The sequence below is a fragment of the Nerophis lumbriciformis genome, linkage group LG20 (genome assembly GCF_033978685.3).
Source record: "Nerophis lumbriciformis linkage group LG20, RoL_Nlum_v2.1, whole genome shotgun sequence".
In the NCBI taxonomy this organism is placed as follows: Eukaryota; Metazoa; Chordata; class Actinopteri; order Syngnathiformes; family Syngnathidae; genus Nerophis; species Nerophis lumbriciformis.
In genome coordinates, this window is record NC_084567.2 from 40,537,726 (window position 1) to 40,553,914 (window position 16,189).

Consider the following 16,189-nt stretch of genomic DNA (forward strand, 5'->3'; position numbering starts at 1 on the left):
ATGTCCACGCGATGTTGCAGAGTAAATTTTACCCATCACGCAATATCCCTAAAAAAAGCTTCAAAGTGCCTGATTTTAACCACCCGTCCATTTTCCTGTGACGTCACATAGTGAAGCCAACACAAACAAACATGGCGGAAAGAACAGCAAGCTATAGCGACATTAGCTCGGATTCAGACTCGGATTTCAGCGGCTTAAGCGATTCGACAGATTACGCATGTATTGAAACGGATGGTTGTAGTGTGGAGGCAGGTAGCGAAAACGAAATTGAAGAAGAAACTGAAGCTATTGAGCCATATCGGTTTGAACCGTATGCAAGCGAAACCGACGAAAACACAACAGCCAGCGACACGGGAGAAAGCGAGGACGAATTCGGCAATCGCCGTCCAACCAACGATTGGTATGTGTTTGTTTGGCATTAAAGGAAACTAACAACTATGAACTAGGTTTACAGCATATGAAATACATTTGGCAACAACATGCACTTTGAGAGTGCAGACAGCCCAATTTTCATCAATTAATATATTCTGTAGACATACCCTCATCCGCGCTCTTTTCCTGAAAGCTGATCTGTCCAGTTTTGGACTTGATGTCAGGAGGCCAGGGAAGTTAGGGTCGATATTCTTCTCTTGATCATCTTGGGACGGTGTGAGCCAAGACATCCAGGGGGTTTAGCTCGCTCGTCTGCGGGAACAAACTGCCGCCATTGCTTGCCGTGCTACCGAGGGCCTTTGTCCCTGAATTGCTCACACACTCCGGCATATTCAATGGGGGTCTGGCGGCAGATTTCTTTGACTTTATCGTTGGAAATGCATCTGCTTTGAGTGTCGCAGGATATCCACACATTCTTGCCATCACTGTCGTAGCATAGCTTCCGTCGGTAAAGTGTGCGGAACAAACGTCCAATTTCTTGCCACTTTGGCATCTTTGGGCCACTGGTGCAACTTGAATACCGTCCCTGGTCGTGTTGTTACACCCTCCGACAACACACCGACGAGGCATGATGTCTCCAAGGTACGGAAAACAGTCGAAAAAAACGGAAAATAACAGAGCTGATTTGACTCGGTGTTTGAGAAAATGGCGGATTGCTTCCCGATGTCCGAGAGCGAATATTAGAAAGGCGTTTAATTCGCCAAAATTCACCCATTTAGAGTTCGGAAATCGGTTAAAAAAAAATATGGTCTTTTTTCTGCAACATCAAGGTATATATTGACGCTTACATAGGTCTGGTGTAGAGATGCGCGGTTTGCGGGCACAACCGCGGAGTCCGCGGATTATCCGCGGATCGGGCGGATGAAATTAAAAAAAATTAGATTTTATCCGCGGGTCGGGTCGGGCGGTTGAAATAAAAAATAATTAGATTTTAAATAGATTCAGGCGGGTGGCAGTTAAACCAATTCGGAAATATATATACATAGTTAAATGTTGTTACCCACATACGAAAAACGAGCAGGCACCTGCAGCATATGCCACAACAGAAGAAAAAAAAGAAAAAGAGATGGACACTTTTACGGAGCGGAGAAGGGATGCCTCGCCGGGGTCCGGGACCGAGGCCCCTTCCCCCGAGAGGGCCCCACCGGGAGCCGTAGCTGAGGCGATCCGCGAGAAGGGCCCGACGCACGTCCAGGGTCACCACCGCGCCCACCGCGCCCACCGCACCGACACCCCGCCTCGTCCGCCTTCGCCGCGGCCGGCGTCACGCGCAGCAGGTAAGCAGCTTACCTGCCCGCCACCCCCGTGGCCGGGGGCTCGTAACAGGGGTCACTCCGCGCGCAGTGCGCTCACGAAAGGGGTGGGGCTCACCCTGGTTGATATAGACAGCAGGACGGTGGCCATGGAAGTCGGAACCCGCGAAGGAGTGTGTAACAACCCACCTGCCGAATCAACTAGCCCTGAAAATGGATGGCGCTGGAGCGTCGGGCCCATACCCGGCCGTCGCCGGCAGCGAGACGCGCTTGGAGGTGCGCTCAGCGCGGCTCCCATATGATTGCGCACTGGTGTGCGTCTGGGTCGTGACAGCGTGGCACGCGAATGTCTGTGCTGCATTGGATCAGTCTCCTTTCTTTAACAGGCAAAAGCTTTATAACCTCACTAATGCCTTGCATCGTCTATATTAGATATATAACAACGGGCGGGTGCGGGCGGGTGCGGTTCTGATCAAATGTTACATCGGGTGGATGGCGGATGGTTGACGACTTTCTGATGCGGTTGCGGATGAAATAATTGCCTATCCGCGCATCTCTAGTCTGGTGATAATGTTCCCCTTTAAGTACATAACTCCACATGTGTTCATTCATAGTTTTGATGCCTTCAATGACAATCTACATTGTAAATAGTCATGAAAACAACTATGTGTCAGTGGTAATTTGTTTAAAGTTCCTGAAGGCAGCAAATATATTTAGTACTTCTTGTCTGTTTCCAGTATGGCTTCGTGGGGCGATGGCTCAGCTCAGGAAGGCCCACAGTTGGGGCTCTGGATTTCGGCGGAGCATCCACTCAGATCACATTTGTGACTAAAGACAGAGTGGAGCAGCAGAAGGACATGATGAAACTGCGTCTGTACGGCCAGGAGTACTCTCTGTACACACACAGCTTCCTCTGCTATGGGCAAGACCAGGTCCTCAAGAGGCTCCTCGCCCACATTTTCAAGGTAGTTACAACTATGGCGGTTATTTCCCCTCACAGAATTGATTATGTTATCAATGTGCTCAAGTCAGATCTTGCATTGTACTTGTAAAACCAGTCTGGTTGGTAAAGAAACATTTCTTTCAGTCTCAGGGTTACGCAGATCCCGTGACACACCCGTGCTATCCTGCAGACTCTTCTGTAAGCGTAGAGCTGGACGGTGTATTCAACTCTCCGTGCACAGCCATGTACAAACCGAGCTCCTACAAGGCCCGGGGCTCTTTGACAGTACGTGGCAGCGGGCATTATGAGCAATGCCAAGGCAACGTGTCCGAGATCTTCTCCTTCGACAGATGCCCTTTCTCTCAATGCTCCTTTGACGAGGTCTTCCAGCCCAATGTGACTGGCAGCTATATGGTAAGAAGGCAAATTTTACAAAACCCAAAACCAGTGAAGTTGGCAAGTTGTGTAAATCGTAAATAAAAACAGAATATAAAGATTTGCAAATCCTTTTCAACCTATATTCAATTGAATAGACTGCAAAGACAAGATACTTAACGTTCGAACTGAAAAACGTGTATTTTTTTGCAAATATTAGCTCATTTGGAATTTGATGCCTGCATCATGTTTCATAAAAACTGCCAGAAGTGGCAAAAAAGACTGATAAAGTTGAGGAATGCTCATCAAACACTTATTCGGAACATCCCACAAGCAAACAGGCTAATTGGGAACAGGTGCGTGCCATGATTGGGTATAAACGCCATTTATCAACAACACCCAGAAACGCCGCCGGCTTCGCTGGGCCCGAGCTCATATAAGATGGACTGATGCAAAGTGGAAAAGTGTTCCGTGGTCTGACGAGTCCACATTTCAAATTGTTTTTGGAAACTGTGGAAGTTGTATCCTACAGATCAAAGAGGAAAAGAACCATCCTGTCATGTCTGTGTAATCATGTTTTGTGTTAAGTCATGTTTTTGTTTAGTTATAGGACTCTTTAGTTTCTGTCTTTTCACTCCCTTGTCTTGTTTCCATGATTACCCCATTAGTTTCACCTGTTCCACGTTTGGACTCATTGTGCACTCTTGTTTGTCACCATAGCAACCATTAGTTTTCACCTGTCACGTCACGCACCTGTTTCACGTTTTGAGTCACGCACCTGCTTTCACTAATCATGTCCATAGTATTTAAGTTCATTCATTTTCTGTTGTTCGTCCTGACGACCTACTGTCAAGACTTGGTCCGGGGTGTGTGCTTTTCCAGGATGCAACGGAAAGTTGGCACGGGCGAGACGGGAATTAAGGTACATGATTTATTTATTAACTATAAATACAAAAAAAAGGATCAAACAAAAGGCGCGCACAGTGGCGGAGAATAAACTATGAACAATTAAACAAAACTTGCAAACTATGGCTTGAATAAAGAAAACTTACTTGGCATGGACAAAAAAGGAGCAGCGTGAACATGGACATGAAACAATGGACAGAGCATAAATGTGGTGTGAGGTCATCAGGACGAACAACAGAAAATGAATGAACTTAAATACTTATGGACATGATTAACAACAGGTGCGTGACTCAAAACAGGTGCGTGACATGACAGGTGAAACTAATGGGTAACTATGGTGACAAAACAAAACAAAAGTGCACAAAAAGTCCAAAAATAAAACCTGATCACACAGACATGACACATCCAAATTGTTAAAGGCGCAAAGTCCATAAGCCAGCATGTGTGATGGTATGGGGGCATATTAGTGCCCAAGGCATGGGTAACTTACACATCTGTGAAAGCACCATTTAGGGAATTTAGGGATTTCACCATCTACGGTCCGTAATATCATCAAAAGTTTCAGAGAATCTGGAGAAATCACTGCACATAAGCAAGCAAGACTGAAAACCAACATTGAAAGCTTGTGACCTTCGATCCCTCAGGCTGTACTACATCAAAAAGCGACATCAGTGTGTAAAGGATATCACCATATGGGCTCAGGAACACTTCAGAAAACCACTGTCAGTAACTACAGTTTTTCGCTAAATCTGTAAGTGCAAGTTAAAACTCTACTTTGCGAAGCGAAAGCCATTTATCAACAACACCCAGAAACGCCGCCAGCTTCGCTGGGCCCGAGCTCATCTAAGATGGACTGATGCAAAGTGTAAAAGTGTTCCGTGGTCTGACGAGTCCACATTTCAAATTGTTTTTGGAAACTGTGGACGTTGTGTCCTCCGGACCAAAGAGGGAAAGAACCATCCGGACTGTTATAAGCGCAAAATCCAAAAGCCAGCATGTGTGATGGTATGGGGGCGTATCTGTGAAGGCACCATTAGGGAATTTAGGGATTTCACCATCTACGGTCCGTAAAATCATCAAAAGGTTCAGAGAATCTGGAGAAATCACTGCACGTAAGCAGCAAGGCTGAAAACCAACATTGAAAGCTCGTGACCTTCGATCCCTCAGGCGGTACTGCATCAAAAAGCGACATCAGTGTGTAAAGGATATCACCATATGGGCTCAGGAACACTTCAGAAACTCACTGTCAGTAACTACAGTTTTTCGCTACATCTGTAAGTGCAAGTTAAAACTCTACTTTGCGAAGCGAACGCCATTTATCAACAACACCCAGAAACGCCGCCAGCTTCGCTGGGCCCGAACTCATCTAGGATGGACTGATGCAAAGTGTAAAAGTGTTCCGTGGTCTGACGAGTCCACATTTCAAATTGTTTTTGGAAACTGTGGACGTTGTGTCCTCCGGACCAAAGAGGGAAAGAACCATCCGGACTGTTATAAGCGCAAAATCCAAAAGCCAGCATCTGTGATGGTATGGGGGCGTATCTGTGAAGGCACCATTTAGGGAATTTAGGGATTTCACCATCTACGGTCCGTAATATCATCAAAAGGTTCAGAGAATCTGGAGAAATCACTGCACATAAGCAAGCAAGACTGAAAACCAACATTGAATGCTCGTGACCTTCGATCCCTCAGGCGGTACTGCATCAAAAAGCGACATCAGCGTGTAAAGGATATCACCACATGGGCTCAGGAACACTTCAGAAAACCACTGTCAGTAACTACAGTTTTTGGCTACATCTGTAAGTGCAAGTTAAAACTCTACTTTGCGAAGCGAAAGCCATTTATCAACAACACCCAGAAACGCCGCCAGCTTGGCTGGGCCCGAGCTCATCTAGGATGGACTGATGCAAAGTGTAAAAGTGTTCCGTGGTCTAAGAGTCCACATTTCAAATTGTTTTTGGAAACTGTGGACGTTGCGTCCTCCGGACCAAAGAGGGAAAGAACCATCCGGACTGTTATAAGCGCAAAATCCAAAAGCCAGCATGTGTGATGGTATGGGGGCGTATCTGTGAAGGCACCATTAGGGAATTTAGGGATTTCACCATCTACGGTCCGTAATATCATCAAAAGGTTCAGAGAATCTGGAGAAATCACTGCACGTAAGCAAGCAAGCCTGAAAACCAACATTGAAAGCTCGTGACCTTCGATCCCTCAGGCGGTACTGCATCAAAAAGCGACATCAGTGTGTAAAGGATATCACCACATGGGCTCAGGAACACTCCAGAAAACCACTGTCATTAACTACAGTTTGTCGCAACATCTGTAAGTGCAAGTTAAAACTCTACTTTGCGAAGCGAAAGCCATTTATCAACAACACCCAGAAACGCCGCCAGCTTGGCTGGGCCCGAGCTCATCTAGGATGGACTGATGCAAAGTGGAAAAGTGTTCCGTAGTCTGACGGGTCCACATTTCAAATTGTTTTTGGAACAATGAGAAAAAGTTCAAAAGCCAGCATGTGTGATGGTATGGGGGTGTATTAGTGCCCAAGACATGGGTAACTTGCACATCTGTGAAGGCACCATTAATGCTGAAAGGAACATACAGGTTTTGGAGCAATATATGTTGTCATCCAAGCAACGTTTCCATGGACGCCCCTGCTTATTTCAGCAAAACGATGCCAAGCCACGTGTTACAACAACATGGCTTCATAGTAAAAGAGTGCGGGTACTAGACTGGACTGCCTGTAGTCCAGACCTGTCTCCCATTGAAAATGTGTGGCACATTATGAAGCCTAAAATACCACAACGGAGACCCCCGGACTGTTGAACAACTTAAGCTGTACATCAAGCAAGAATGGTAGAGAATTCCACTTGTTAATTGAGTGTTGTTAAAAGGAAAGGCCATGTAACACAGTGGTAAAAATGCCACTGTGACAACTTTTTTGCAATGTGTTGCTGCCATTAAATTCTAAGTTAATGATTATTTGCAAAAAACATTAACATTAAATATCTTGTCTTTGCAGTCTATTCAATTGAATATAAGTTGAAAAGGATTTGTTGTATTCTCTTTTTATTTACCATTTACACAACGTGACAACTTCACTGCTTTTGGCTTTTGTACATTGTGTAATTCCTGCGTTTTTTTCTCCTGTGTGAACAGGCATTTTCAGCCTTCTTCTACATTCACTCCTTCCTGCAGCGCGTCACGGGCATTCCAGTGAGCACGGCTGCACAAATGGAGGAGGCAACTCAAACAATATGCAACATGAGTTTTGCTCAGGTGAAGTACGGATTCACTGATGTTTTACATTCATGTGTATATGCCTGCATGTGTTTGAGGCACATTTTGGTAAAAAAAAAAAAAAAAAAGATTTGTAATGAAGAAATAAAACATTTAGAATAGGGTTGCACAACATAGAAGAAGCGATATAAATTTGGACGACGATAGAGCTTTTAATACAGGGGTGCTCATTACGTCGATCGCGAGCTACCGGTCGATCTCGGAGGGTGTGTCAGTCGATCACCAGCCAGGCATTAAAAAAATAGTCCTAAAAATGAGCGATCATAAATCTGCACTATGACGTCACTTTCGTCACTTGATTGACATTCACGGCACCCGAGGGTCTTCTGAGATGACGCTGGCTGCTGCCAGCTCATTAAAATGACCGACTGGAAGGCGAGAAACACTTTATTTCAACAGACTCTGGCGCCGTACCTGTCGTCAAAACTCCAAAGACCGACTGCACAGTTGCGCTAACAAAACAAGAGTCTCAGAAAGCTGGCGTGCACAAACTAGCAAGCTACGGAGTTTGCCGACAATGTATTTCTTGTAAAGTGTATACAAAGGAGTACGGAAGCTGGACAAATAAGATGCCAAAAACCAACCACTTTCATGTGGTATTGGACGGAAAGGAGGACTTTTTTCTCCTCCATTCGAAAATGCGGACGTTTTTAGCACCACTGTCTGATTCCAATCAATGCAAGTCATCAGAATCAGGTAATACACCAACTTATATTCTTGTCTTCATGAAAGAAAGGAATCTATATGTGTTAAACATGCTTGTATTATCTTTAAACACCTTTAACTTGTTAACAATATTAACTATATGTGTTAAACATACTTGTATTATCATTAAACACCTTTAATTTATTAACAATATTAACTATATGTGTTAAACATGCTTGTATTATCATTAAACACCTTTAACTTGTTAACAATATTAACTATATGTATTAAACATGCTTGTATTATCTTTAAACACCTTTAATTTATTAACAATATTAACTATGTGTTAAACATGATTGCATTATCATTAAACACCTTTAATTTATTAACAATATTAACTATATGTGTTAAACATGCTTGCATTATCATTAAACACCTTTAACTTATTAACAAAAACATATATTTCATAAATAAGTAAATATAAATTATATATATGAATGAGGTAGATCCCCACGACTTGATCAATTGAAAAGTAGCTCGCCTGCAGAAAAAGTGTGAGCACCCCTGTTTTAATACTATTGTTATGTATATCGCACATGTGTTAAACTCAAGGCCCGTGGGCCAGTTCTGGCTCGCTACATCATTTTATGTGGCCCTGGAAAAAATGGGTTTCAATAAAATAATTTTTAGAATACCGTATTTTCCGCACTATAAGGCGCACCGGATTATTAGCCGCACCTTCTATGAATTACATATTTCATAATTTTGTCCACCAATAAGCCGCCCCGGACTAAAAGCCGCGCCTACGCTGCGCTAAAGTGAATGTCAAAAAAACGCTGCGCTAAAGTGAATGTCAAAAAAACAGTCAGATAGTTCAGTCAAACTTTAATAATATATTGAAAACCAGCGTTCTAACAACTCTGTCCCAAAATGTACAAATGTGCAATCACAAACATAGTAAAATTCAAAATGGTGTAGAGCAATAGCAACATACCGGTAATGTTGCTCGAACGTTAATGTCACAACACACAACACACAAAATAAACATAGCGCTCACTTTCTGAAGTTATTCTTCATTCGTACCGGTAAATCCTTCGAATTCTTCGTCTTCGGTGTCCGAATTGAAAAGTTGCGCTAGCGTGGCTTCCAAAATGGCGGGCTCCGTCTCTTCGAAATCATCGGATTCAGTGTCGCTGTTGTTGTGCAGCAGTTCTGTGAATCCTGCCTTCCGGAAAGCTCGGACCACAGTTGTGACAGAAATATCTGCCCAGGCATTTACAATCCACTGGCAGATGTTGGCGTATGTTGTCCGGCGTTGTCTGCCCGTCTTAGTGAAGGTGTGTTCGCCTTCGGTCATCCATTTTTCCCACGCAGTTCGCAGTCGTGATTTGAATGCCCTGTTGACACCAATATCCAGCGGTTGGAGTTCTTTGGTTAATCCACCCGGAATGACGGCGAGTGTTGTATTTGTGTGCTTCACTTGTTTTTTGACACCATCTGTGATGTGGGCGCGCATAGAGTCATATATCAACATGGACGGAGCAGCGTGAAAAAAGCCACCCGGCCGCTTCGCGTAAACTTCCCTTAACCACTCGCTCATCTTTTCTTCATCCATCCATCCCTTCGAGTTAGCTTTTATGATGACGCCGGCTGGAAAGGTCTCTTTTGGCAAGGTCTTCCTTTTGAATATCACCATGAGTGGAAGTTAGCATGGCAAGCTAGAACCACAGTGAAGGATGACTTCTCATTCCCTGTGGAGCGAATATTCACCGTACGTGCTCCCGTTCCACAGTGCGGTTCAGTTGCTGTGAAATACGGTAGTAATCCGTGTGCGGATGGAGAGATTGCGTCTTTTTATGACCCGGATCGTTTAGTAGGAGCCATTTTGTGGTCTTTACAGATGTAAACAGGAAATGAAACGTACGGTGATATCCGCGCGTTTTTTCTTCTTCTTCCGGGGGCGGGTGAAGCGCTTCCTGTTCTATGGGGGCGGGTGAAGCGCTTCCTGTTCTATGGGGGCGGGTGAAGCGCTTCCTGTTCTATGGGGGCGGGTGCTTTCCTTGGCGGTTGCTTGCGTAGAAGAAGAAGCGCTTCCTGTTCTACCGGGAAAAAAGATGGCGGCTGTTTACCGAAGTTGCGAGACCGAAACTTTATGAAAATGAATCGTAATAAAGCGCACCGGGTTATTAGGCGCACTGTCAGCTTTTGAGAAAAATTGTGGTTTTTAGGTGCGCCTTATAGTGCGGAAAATACGGTAATTGTTTCTAAATTATCACAAAAAACGTTGTGTTACATTGAGTTCTGTCAAGTAAGAAGACAAAAGCTGTCTTTGAAACCTACCAAGAAGAATGCTCGTAAAACTCCACTGTGTAAGGGGGAGAGCCACATGAAGGGTTTTCTGTAGGGATGTCCGATAATGGTTTTTTGCCCATATCCGATATTCCGATATTGTCCAACTCTTTAATTACCGATACCAATATCAACCGATACCGATATCAACCGATATATACAGTCGTGGAATTAACACATTATTATGCCTAATTTGGACAACCAGTTATGGTGAAGATAAGGTACTTTTGAAAAAAAATTATAAAATAAAATAAGATAAATAAATTAAAAACATTTTCTTGAATAAAAAAGAAAGTAAAACAATATAAAAACAGTTACATAGAAACTAGTAATTAATGAAAAAGAGTAAAAATAAGTGTTAAAGGTTAGTACTATTAGTGGACCAGCAGTACGCACAATCATGTGTGCTTACGGACTGTATCCCTTGCAGACTGTATTGATATATATTGATATATAAATCAAATCAAATAAAATCAACTTTATTTATAAATGTAGGAACCACAATATTAATAACAGAAAGAAACAACCCTTTTGTGTAAATGAGTGTAAATGGGGGAGGGAGGTTTTTTGGGTTGGTGCACTAATTGTAAGTGTATCTTGTGTTTTTTTATGTTGATTTAATAAAAAAAATACATAAAACGATACCGATAATAAAAAAAATTATACCGATAATTTCCGATATTACATTTTAATGCAGGATCTGCCCAATTTCCAGACGAACTCTTTTTGAACTATTTTATGGACCTCTTTTTGAACTATTTTACGAACTGTTTTTGAGCTGACCTTTTCTGTAAATTGTTTACGACCTTTTTCTGTGACCTTTTTGCGACCTTTGTCCTTTGGAAACAGCCGTGGCCATGTGGTCGGGGAGGGGCCCAAAATAAAAGAAGGAGGCATACAATCTTTTGGCAGAGTGTGCTGGAGATTGTAGAAGGATACAATGTCTGGGCGACTCTCCTCAATATATTGAGACCAAATTGAATTCTGTCTCTGTTTAATTCGTTGCCTCTTGTCTTGTTTAATAGATGTCATCAGTGTTTCAACCTGACAATACTTTTTTTTTTTTTTTTTTTACTACAAACCCCGTTTCCATATGAGTTGGGAAATTGTGTTAGATGTAAATATAAAGGGAATACAATGATTTGCAAATCATTTTCAACCCATATTTAGTTTAATATGCTCCTAAGACAACATATTTGATGTTTAAACTGATAAACTTTTTTTTTTGTTGCAAATAATCATTAACTTTAGAATTTGATGCCAGCAACACGTGACAAAGAAGTTGGGAAAGGTGGCAATAAATACTGATAAAGTTGAGGAATGCTCATCAAACACTTATTTGGAACATCCCACAGGTGAACAGACAAATTGGGAACAGGTGGGTGCCATGATTGGGTATAAAAGTAGATTCCATGATATGCTCAATCATTTACAAACAAGGATGAGGCGAGGGTCACCACTTTGTCAACAAATGCGTGAGCAAATTGTTGAACAGTTTAAGAAAAACCTTTCTCAACCAGCTATTGCAAGGAATTTAGGGATTTCACCATCTACGGTCCGTATTATCATCAAAGGGTTCAGAGAATCTGGAGAAATCACTGCACGTAAGCAGCTAAGCCCGTGACCTTCGATCCCTCAGGCTGTACTGCATCAACAAGCGACATCAGTGTGTAAAGGATATCACCACATGGGCTCAGGTACACTTCAGAAACCCACTGTCAGTAACTACAGTTGGTCGCTACATCTGTAAGTGCAAGTTAAAACTCTCCTATGCAAGGCGAAAACCGTTTATCAACAACACCCAGAAACGCCGTCGGCTTCGCTGGGCCTGAGCTCATCTAAGATGGACTGATGCAAAGTGGAAAAGTGTTCCGTGGTCTGACGAGTCCACATTTCAAATTGTTTTTGGAAACTGTGGACGTCGTGTCCTCCGGACCAAAGAGGAAAAGAACCATCCGGATTGTTATGGGCGCAAAGTTGAAAAGGCAGCATGTGTGATGGTATGGGGGTGTATTAGTGCCCAAGACATGGGAAACTTACCGTATTTTCCGCACCATAAGGCGCCCTGGGTTAAAAGCCGCGCCTTCAATGAACGGCATATTTCAAAACTTTGTCCACCTATAAGCCGCCCGGTGTTATAAGCCGCATCTAACTGCGCTAAAGGAATGTCAAAAAAACAGTCAGATAGGTCAGTCAAACTTTAATAATATATTAAAAACCAGCGTTCTAACAACTCTGTTCACTCCCAAAATGTACGCAAATGTGCAATCACAAACATACGTATATCAACATGGACAGAGCTGCGTGAAAAAAGCCACCCGGCCTCTTCGCGTAAACTTAAACTTACCTTAACCACTCGCTCATCTTTTCTTCATCCATCCCTTCGAGTTAGCTTTTTATGATGACGCCGGCTGGAAAGGTCTCTTTTGGCAAGGTCTTCCTTTTGAATATCACCATGGGTGGAAGTTTCTGGCCATTAGCATGGCAAGCTAGAACCACAGTGAAGGATGACTTCTCATTCCCTGTGGTGCGAATATTCACCGTACGTGCTCCCGTTGTATCCACAGTGCGTTTCACAGGAATATCAGTTGCTGTGAAATAGGAATCCGTGTGCGGATGGAGAGATTGCGTCTTTTCATGAACCGGATCCCTGACGCTTAGTAGGAGCCATTTTGCGGTCTTTACAGATGTAAACACACAAAGGAAATGAAACGTACGGTGATATCCGCGCGCTTTTTCTTCTTCTACGCGGGCGGGTGGTTGCTTACAGTAGAAGAAGAAGCGCTTCCTGTTCTATGGGGGCGGGTGCTTACCTTGGCGGTTGCTTGCGTAGAAGAAGAAGCGCTTCCTGTTCTACCGGGAAAAAAGATGGCGGCTGTTTACCGAAGTTGCGAGATCGAAACTTTATGAAAATGAATCGTAATATTAATCCATATATAAAGCGCACCGGGTTAAAAGCCGCACTGTCAGCTTTTGAGTAAATTTGTGGTTTTTAGGTGCGGCTAATAGTGCGGAAAATACGGTACACATCTGTGAAGGCGCCATTAATGCTGAAAGGTACATACATGTTTTGGAGCAACATATGTTGCCATCCAAGCAACGTTACCATGGACGCCCCTGCTTATTTCAGCAAGACAATGCCAAGCCACGTGTTACATCAACGTGGCTTCATAGTAAAAGAGTGCGGGTACTAGACTGGCCTTCCTTGTAGTCCAGACCTGTCTCCCATTGAAAATGTGTGGCGTATTATGAAGCCTAAAATACCACAACGGAGACCCCCGGACTGTTGAACAACTTAAGCTGTACATCAAGCAAGAATGGGAAAGAATTCCACCTGAGAAGCTTCAAAAATGTGTCTACTCGGTTCCCAAACGTTTACTGAGCGTTGTTAAAAGGAAAGGCCATGTAACACAGTGGTGAACATGCCCTTTCCCAACTACTTTGGCACGTGTTGCAGCCATGAAACTCTAAGTTGATGATTATTTGCAAAAAAAAAAACAAAGTTTATGAGTTTGAACATCAAATATCTTGTCTTTGTAGTGCATTCAATTGAATATGGGTTGAAAATGATTTGCAAAATCATTGTATTCCGTTTATATTTACATCTAACACAATTTCCCAACTCATATGGAAAAGGGGTTTGTAAATGCATTCGTTCTTTCAATTTTGACAGGAAAAAAAAGCATATTTTTAAATATCTGATCATGCCAATTATATTATTATATACTGTATGTATGTGCTTTTGCTAGTGATTATTTCTTCATGTGATTAATTTGTTGTACACCAACATGCTAATACCATTTATAAACATGCATTTAGATGCTAGATCTTGCTCCAGATCAAGCGTCTCGCCTGAGGGACTACTGCGCTTCCTCGGTCTACATCAAGATTCTCCTGCTCAGAGGATACGGCTTCGACGCAACATCCTTCTCACGCATTTCTTTCAAGAAGAAGGTGAGAGGTTGGGAGCCTTTTGCTCATTTCAGCGTCGACACGAAACAAAACAGTTGTGTTTTGTCCCCATTTCTGCAGGCGGGCGACACTTCTGTTGGATGGGCTCTGGGTTACATGTTGAGTTTGAGCAATTTGCTGCCGTCGGAAAAAATTGGAACTTGGAGGGCATTGCCGCCGGGAGTTTGGCAGGCCCTGATTGTGTTTTCCGTATTGCCCTTGGGCGCCATCGTGGCCTTCGTCGGACTTGAGTGGAAGAGGAGAGGACGCGAGGACGCCGCCATTTAGTCCTGCTGTTGCACACAATTACTCCTAATCTGGATTTAAATGTGAATGTGAGGTTTGCGCCTCACGTTCTGTAGTTTTGCCCATTCCTTATACACAATGTCCCTGGTGGACTCCACTTAAAATTGAATGTGTTTTGAAGAACATTAATGCAAGACTACTCAGGTTTGATAACATTACTCCGCATTTTTACCTCAGAAAAAAAATGTGTACTTTTTTTTTTTTTTAGAAATGTAGAATTTGTGAATTCACATTCAGCTGCAGGGTTTGCCGATACAAGGTAAAGATAACCATGTGTGTACAATTCATAACATACATATTTATGCCCGATCACCCTTTTACAGTGATGCCGCTACGGAAAATTATTTGACAAAATCAAGAAAACCACTCGAACCTCGGATTCAGGAGGAACAGTGTGGTTTTCGTCCTGGTCGTGGAACTGTGGACCAGCTCTATACTCTGGGCAGGGTCCTTGAGGGTGCATGGGAGTTTGCCCAACCAGTCTACATGTGCTTTGTGGACTTGGAGAAGGCATTCGACCGTGTCCCTCGGGAAGTCCTGTGGGGAGTGCTCAGAGAGTATGGGGTATCGGACTGTCTGATTGTGGCAGTCCGCTCCCTGTATGATCAGTGTCAGAGCTTGGTTCGCATTGCCGGCAGTAAGTCGGACACGTATCCGGTGAGGGTTGGACTCCGCCAAGGCTGCCCTTTGTCACCCATTCTGTTCATAACTTTTATGGACAGAATTTCTAGGCGCAGTCAAGGCGTTGAGGGGATCTGGTTTGGTGGCTGCAGGATTAGGTCTCTGCTTTTTGCAGATGATGTGGTCCTGATGGCTTCATCTAGCCAGGGTCTTCAGCTCTCACTGGATCGGATCGCAGCCGAGTGTGAAGCGACTGGGATGAGAATCAGCACCTCCAAGTCCGAGTCCATGGTTCTCGCCCGGAAAAGGGTGGAGTGCCATCTCCGGGTTGGGGAGGAGATCTTGCCCCAAGTGGAGGAGTTCAAGTACCTCGGAGTCTTGTTCACGAATGAGGGAAGAGTGGATGGTGAGATCGACAGGCGGATCGGTGCGGCGTCTTCAGTAATGCGGACGCTGTATCGATCCGTTGTGGTGAAGAAGGAGCTGAGCCGGAAGGCAAAGCTCTCAATTTACCGGTCGATCTACGTTCCCATCCTCACCTATGGTCATGAGCTTTGGGTTATGACCGAAATGATCCCGACGGGATCACCACCTTATCGTGGTGGGGCACTTTGCGCGTCTCCATGACCCCTAGAGCTATGTCGGCTGGAGTCTTGTACTCCTGGCAGGGTTACCCAAGCCGAACAGGTCGAAGGGTAGAGTCCAGACTAAGAGTGATCCCGAAGACCTCAACGGTGGAGCAGGCAGAAGATGGTAGCAGTGAGAAGCACCACAATGGCTGTAAAAGCGGACGAAGGCTAAGGGAGCACACCCTGACAGAAAAGCAAGCTGGTGGCGGCAAGCTTTGAGGCGGTTTCCCAAAAACCTGGATTCCGGCAGCTTCCTGCAGTTGTAAGAAGATGCCGGTCGTCTAGGGTCTCCCTTGCCACTGGAACGATCTTCTTACAATCAAGGTAGTGGCGTTGGGAAAAGCGCACCCCTCATGCCACTCTAAAAACCATCATTGCGCAGGTATCTTCTTTACCTGAGTCTCCGACCTCAAAAGATCGGACTTTTCAAACATCAGCAGACTCATAAATAAAAGAAGATGGTCATCATCGAATCGATG

At 43.9% G+C, this 16,189-nt stretch overlaps 1 protein-coding gene across 1 annotated transcript in view; it reads left to right on the top strand.

Annotated features, from left to right (window-relative positions):
* The window catches only part of entpd2b (ectonucleoside triphosphate diphosphohydrolase 2b), a 36,883-nt gene extending 21,954 nt beyond the window's left edge, over positions 1-14,929 (top strand). The window contains exons 5-9 of the mRNA XM_061980892.2: positions 2,423-2,650; positions 2,773-3,042; positions 7,069-7,188; positions 14,023-14,157; positions 14,236-14,929. Of these exons, the coding sequence (XP_061836876.2) occupies positions 2,423-2,650; positions 2,773-3,042; positions 7,069-7,188; positions 14,023-14,157; positions 14,236-14,442 (960 nt within the window). The 3' untranslated portion in view covers positions 14,443-14,929. The remainder of the gene's footprint in view (positions 1-2,422; positions 2,651-2,772; positions 3,043-7,068; positions 7,189-14,022; positions 14,158-14,235) is intronic.
* The last annotated feature ends 1,260 nt before the right edge of the window (positions 14,930-16,189 follow it).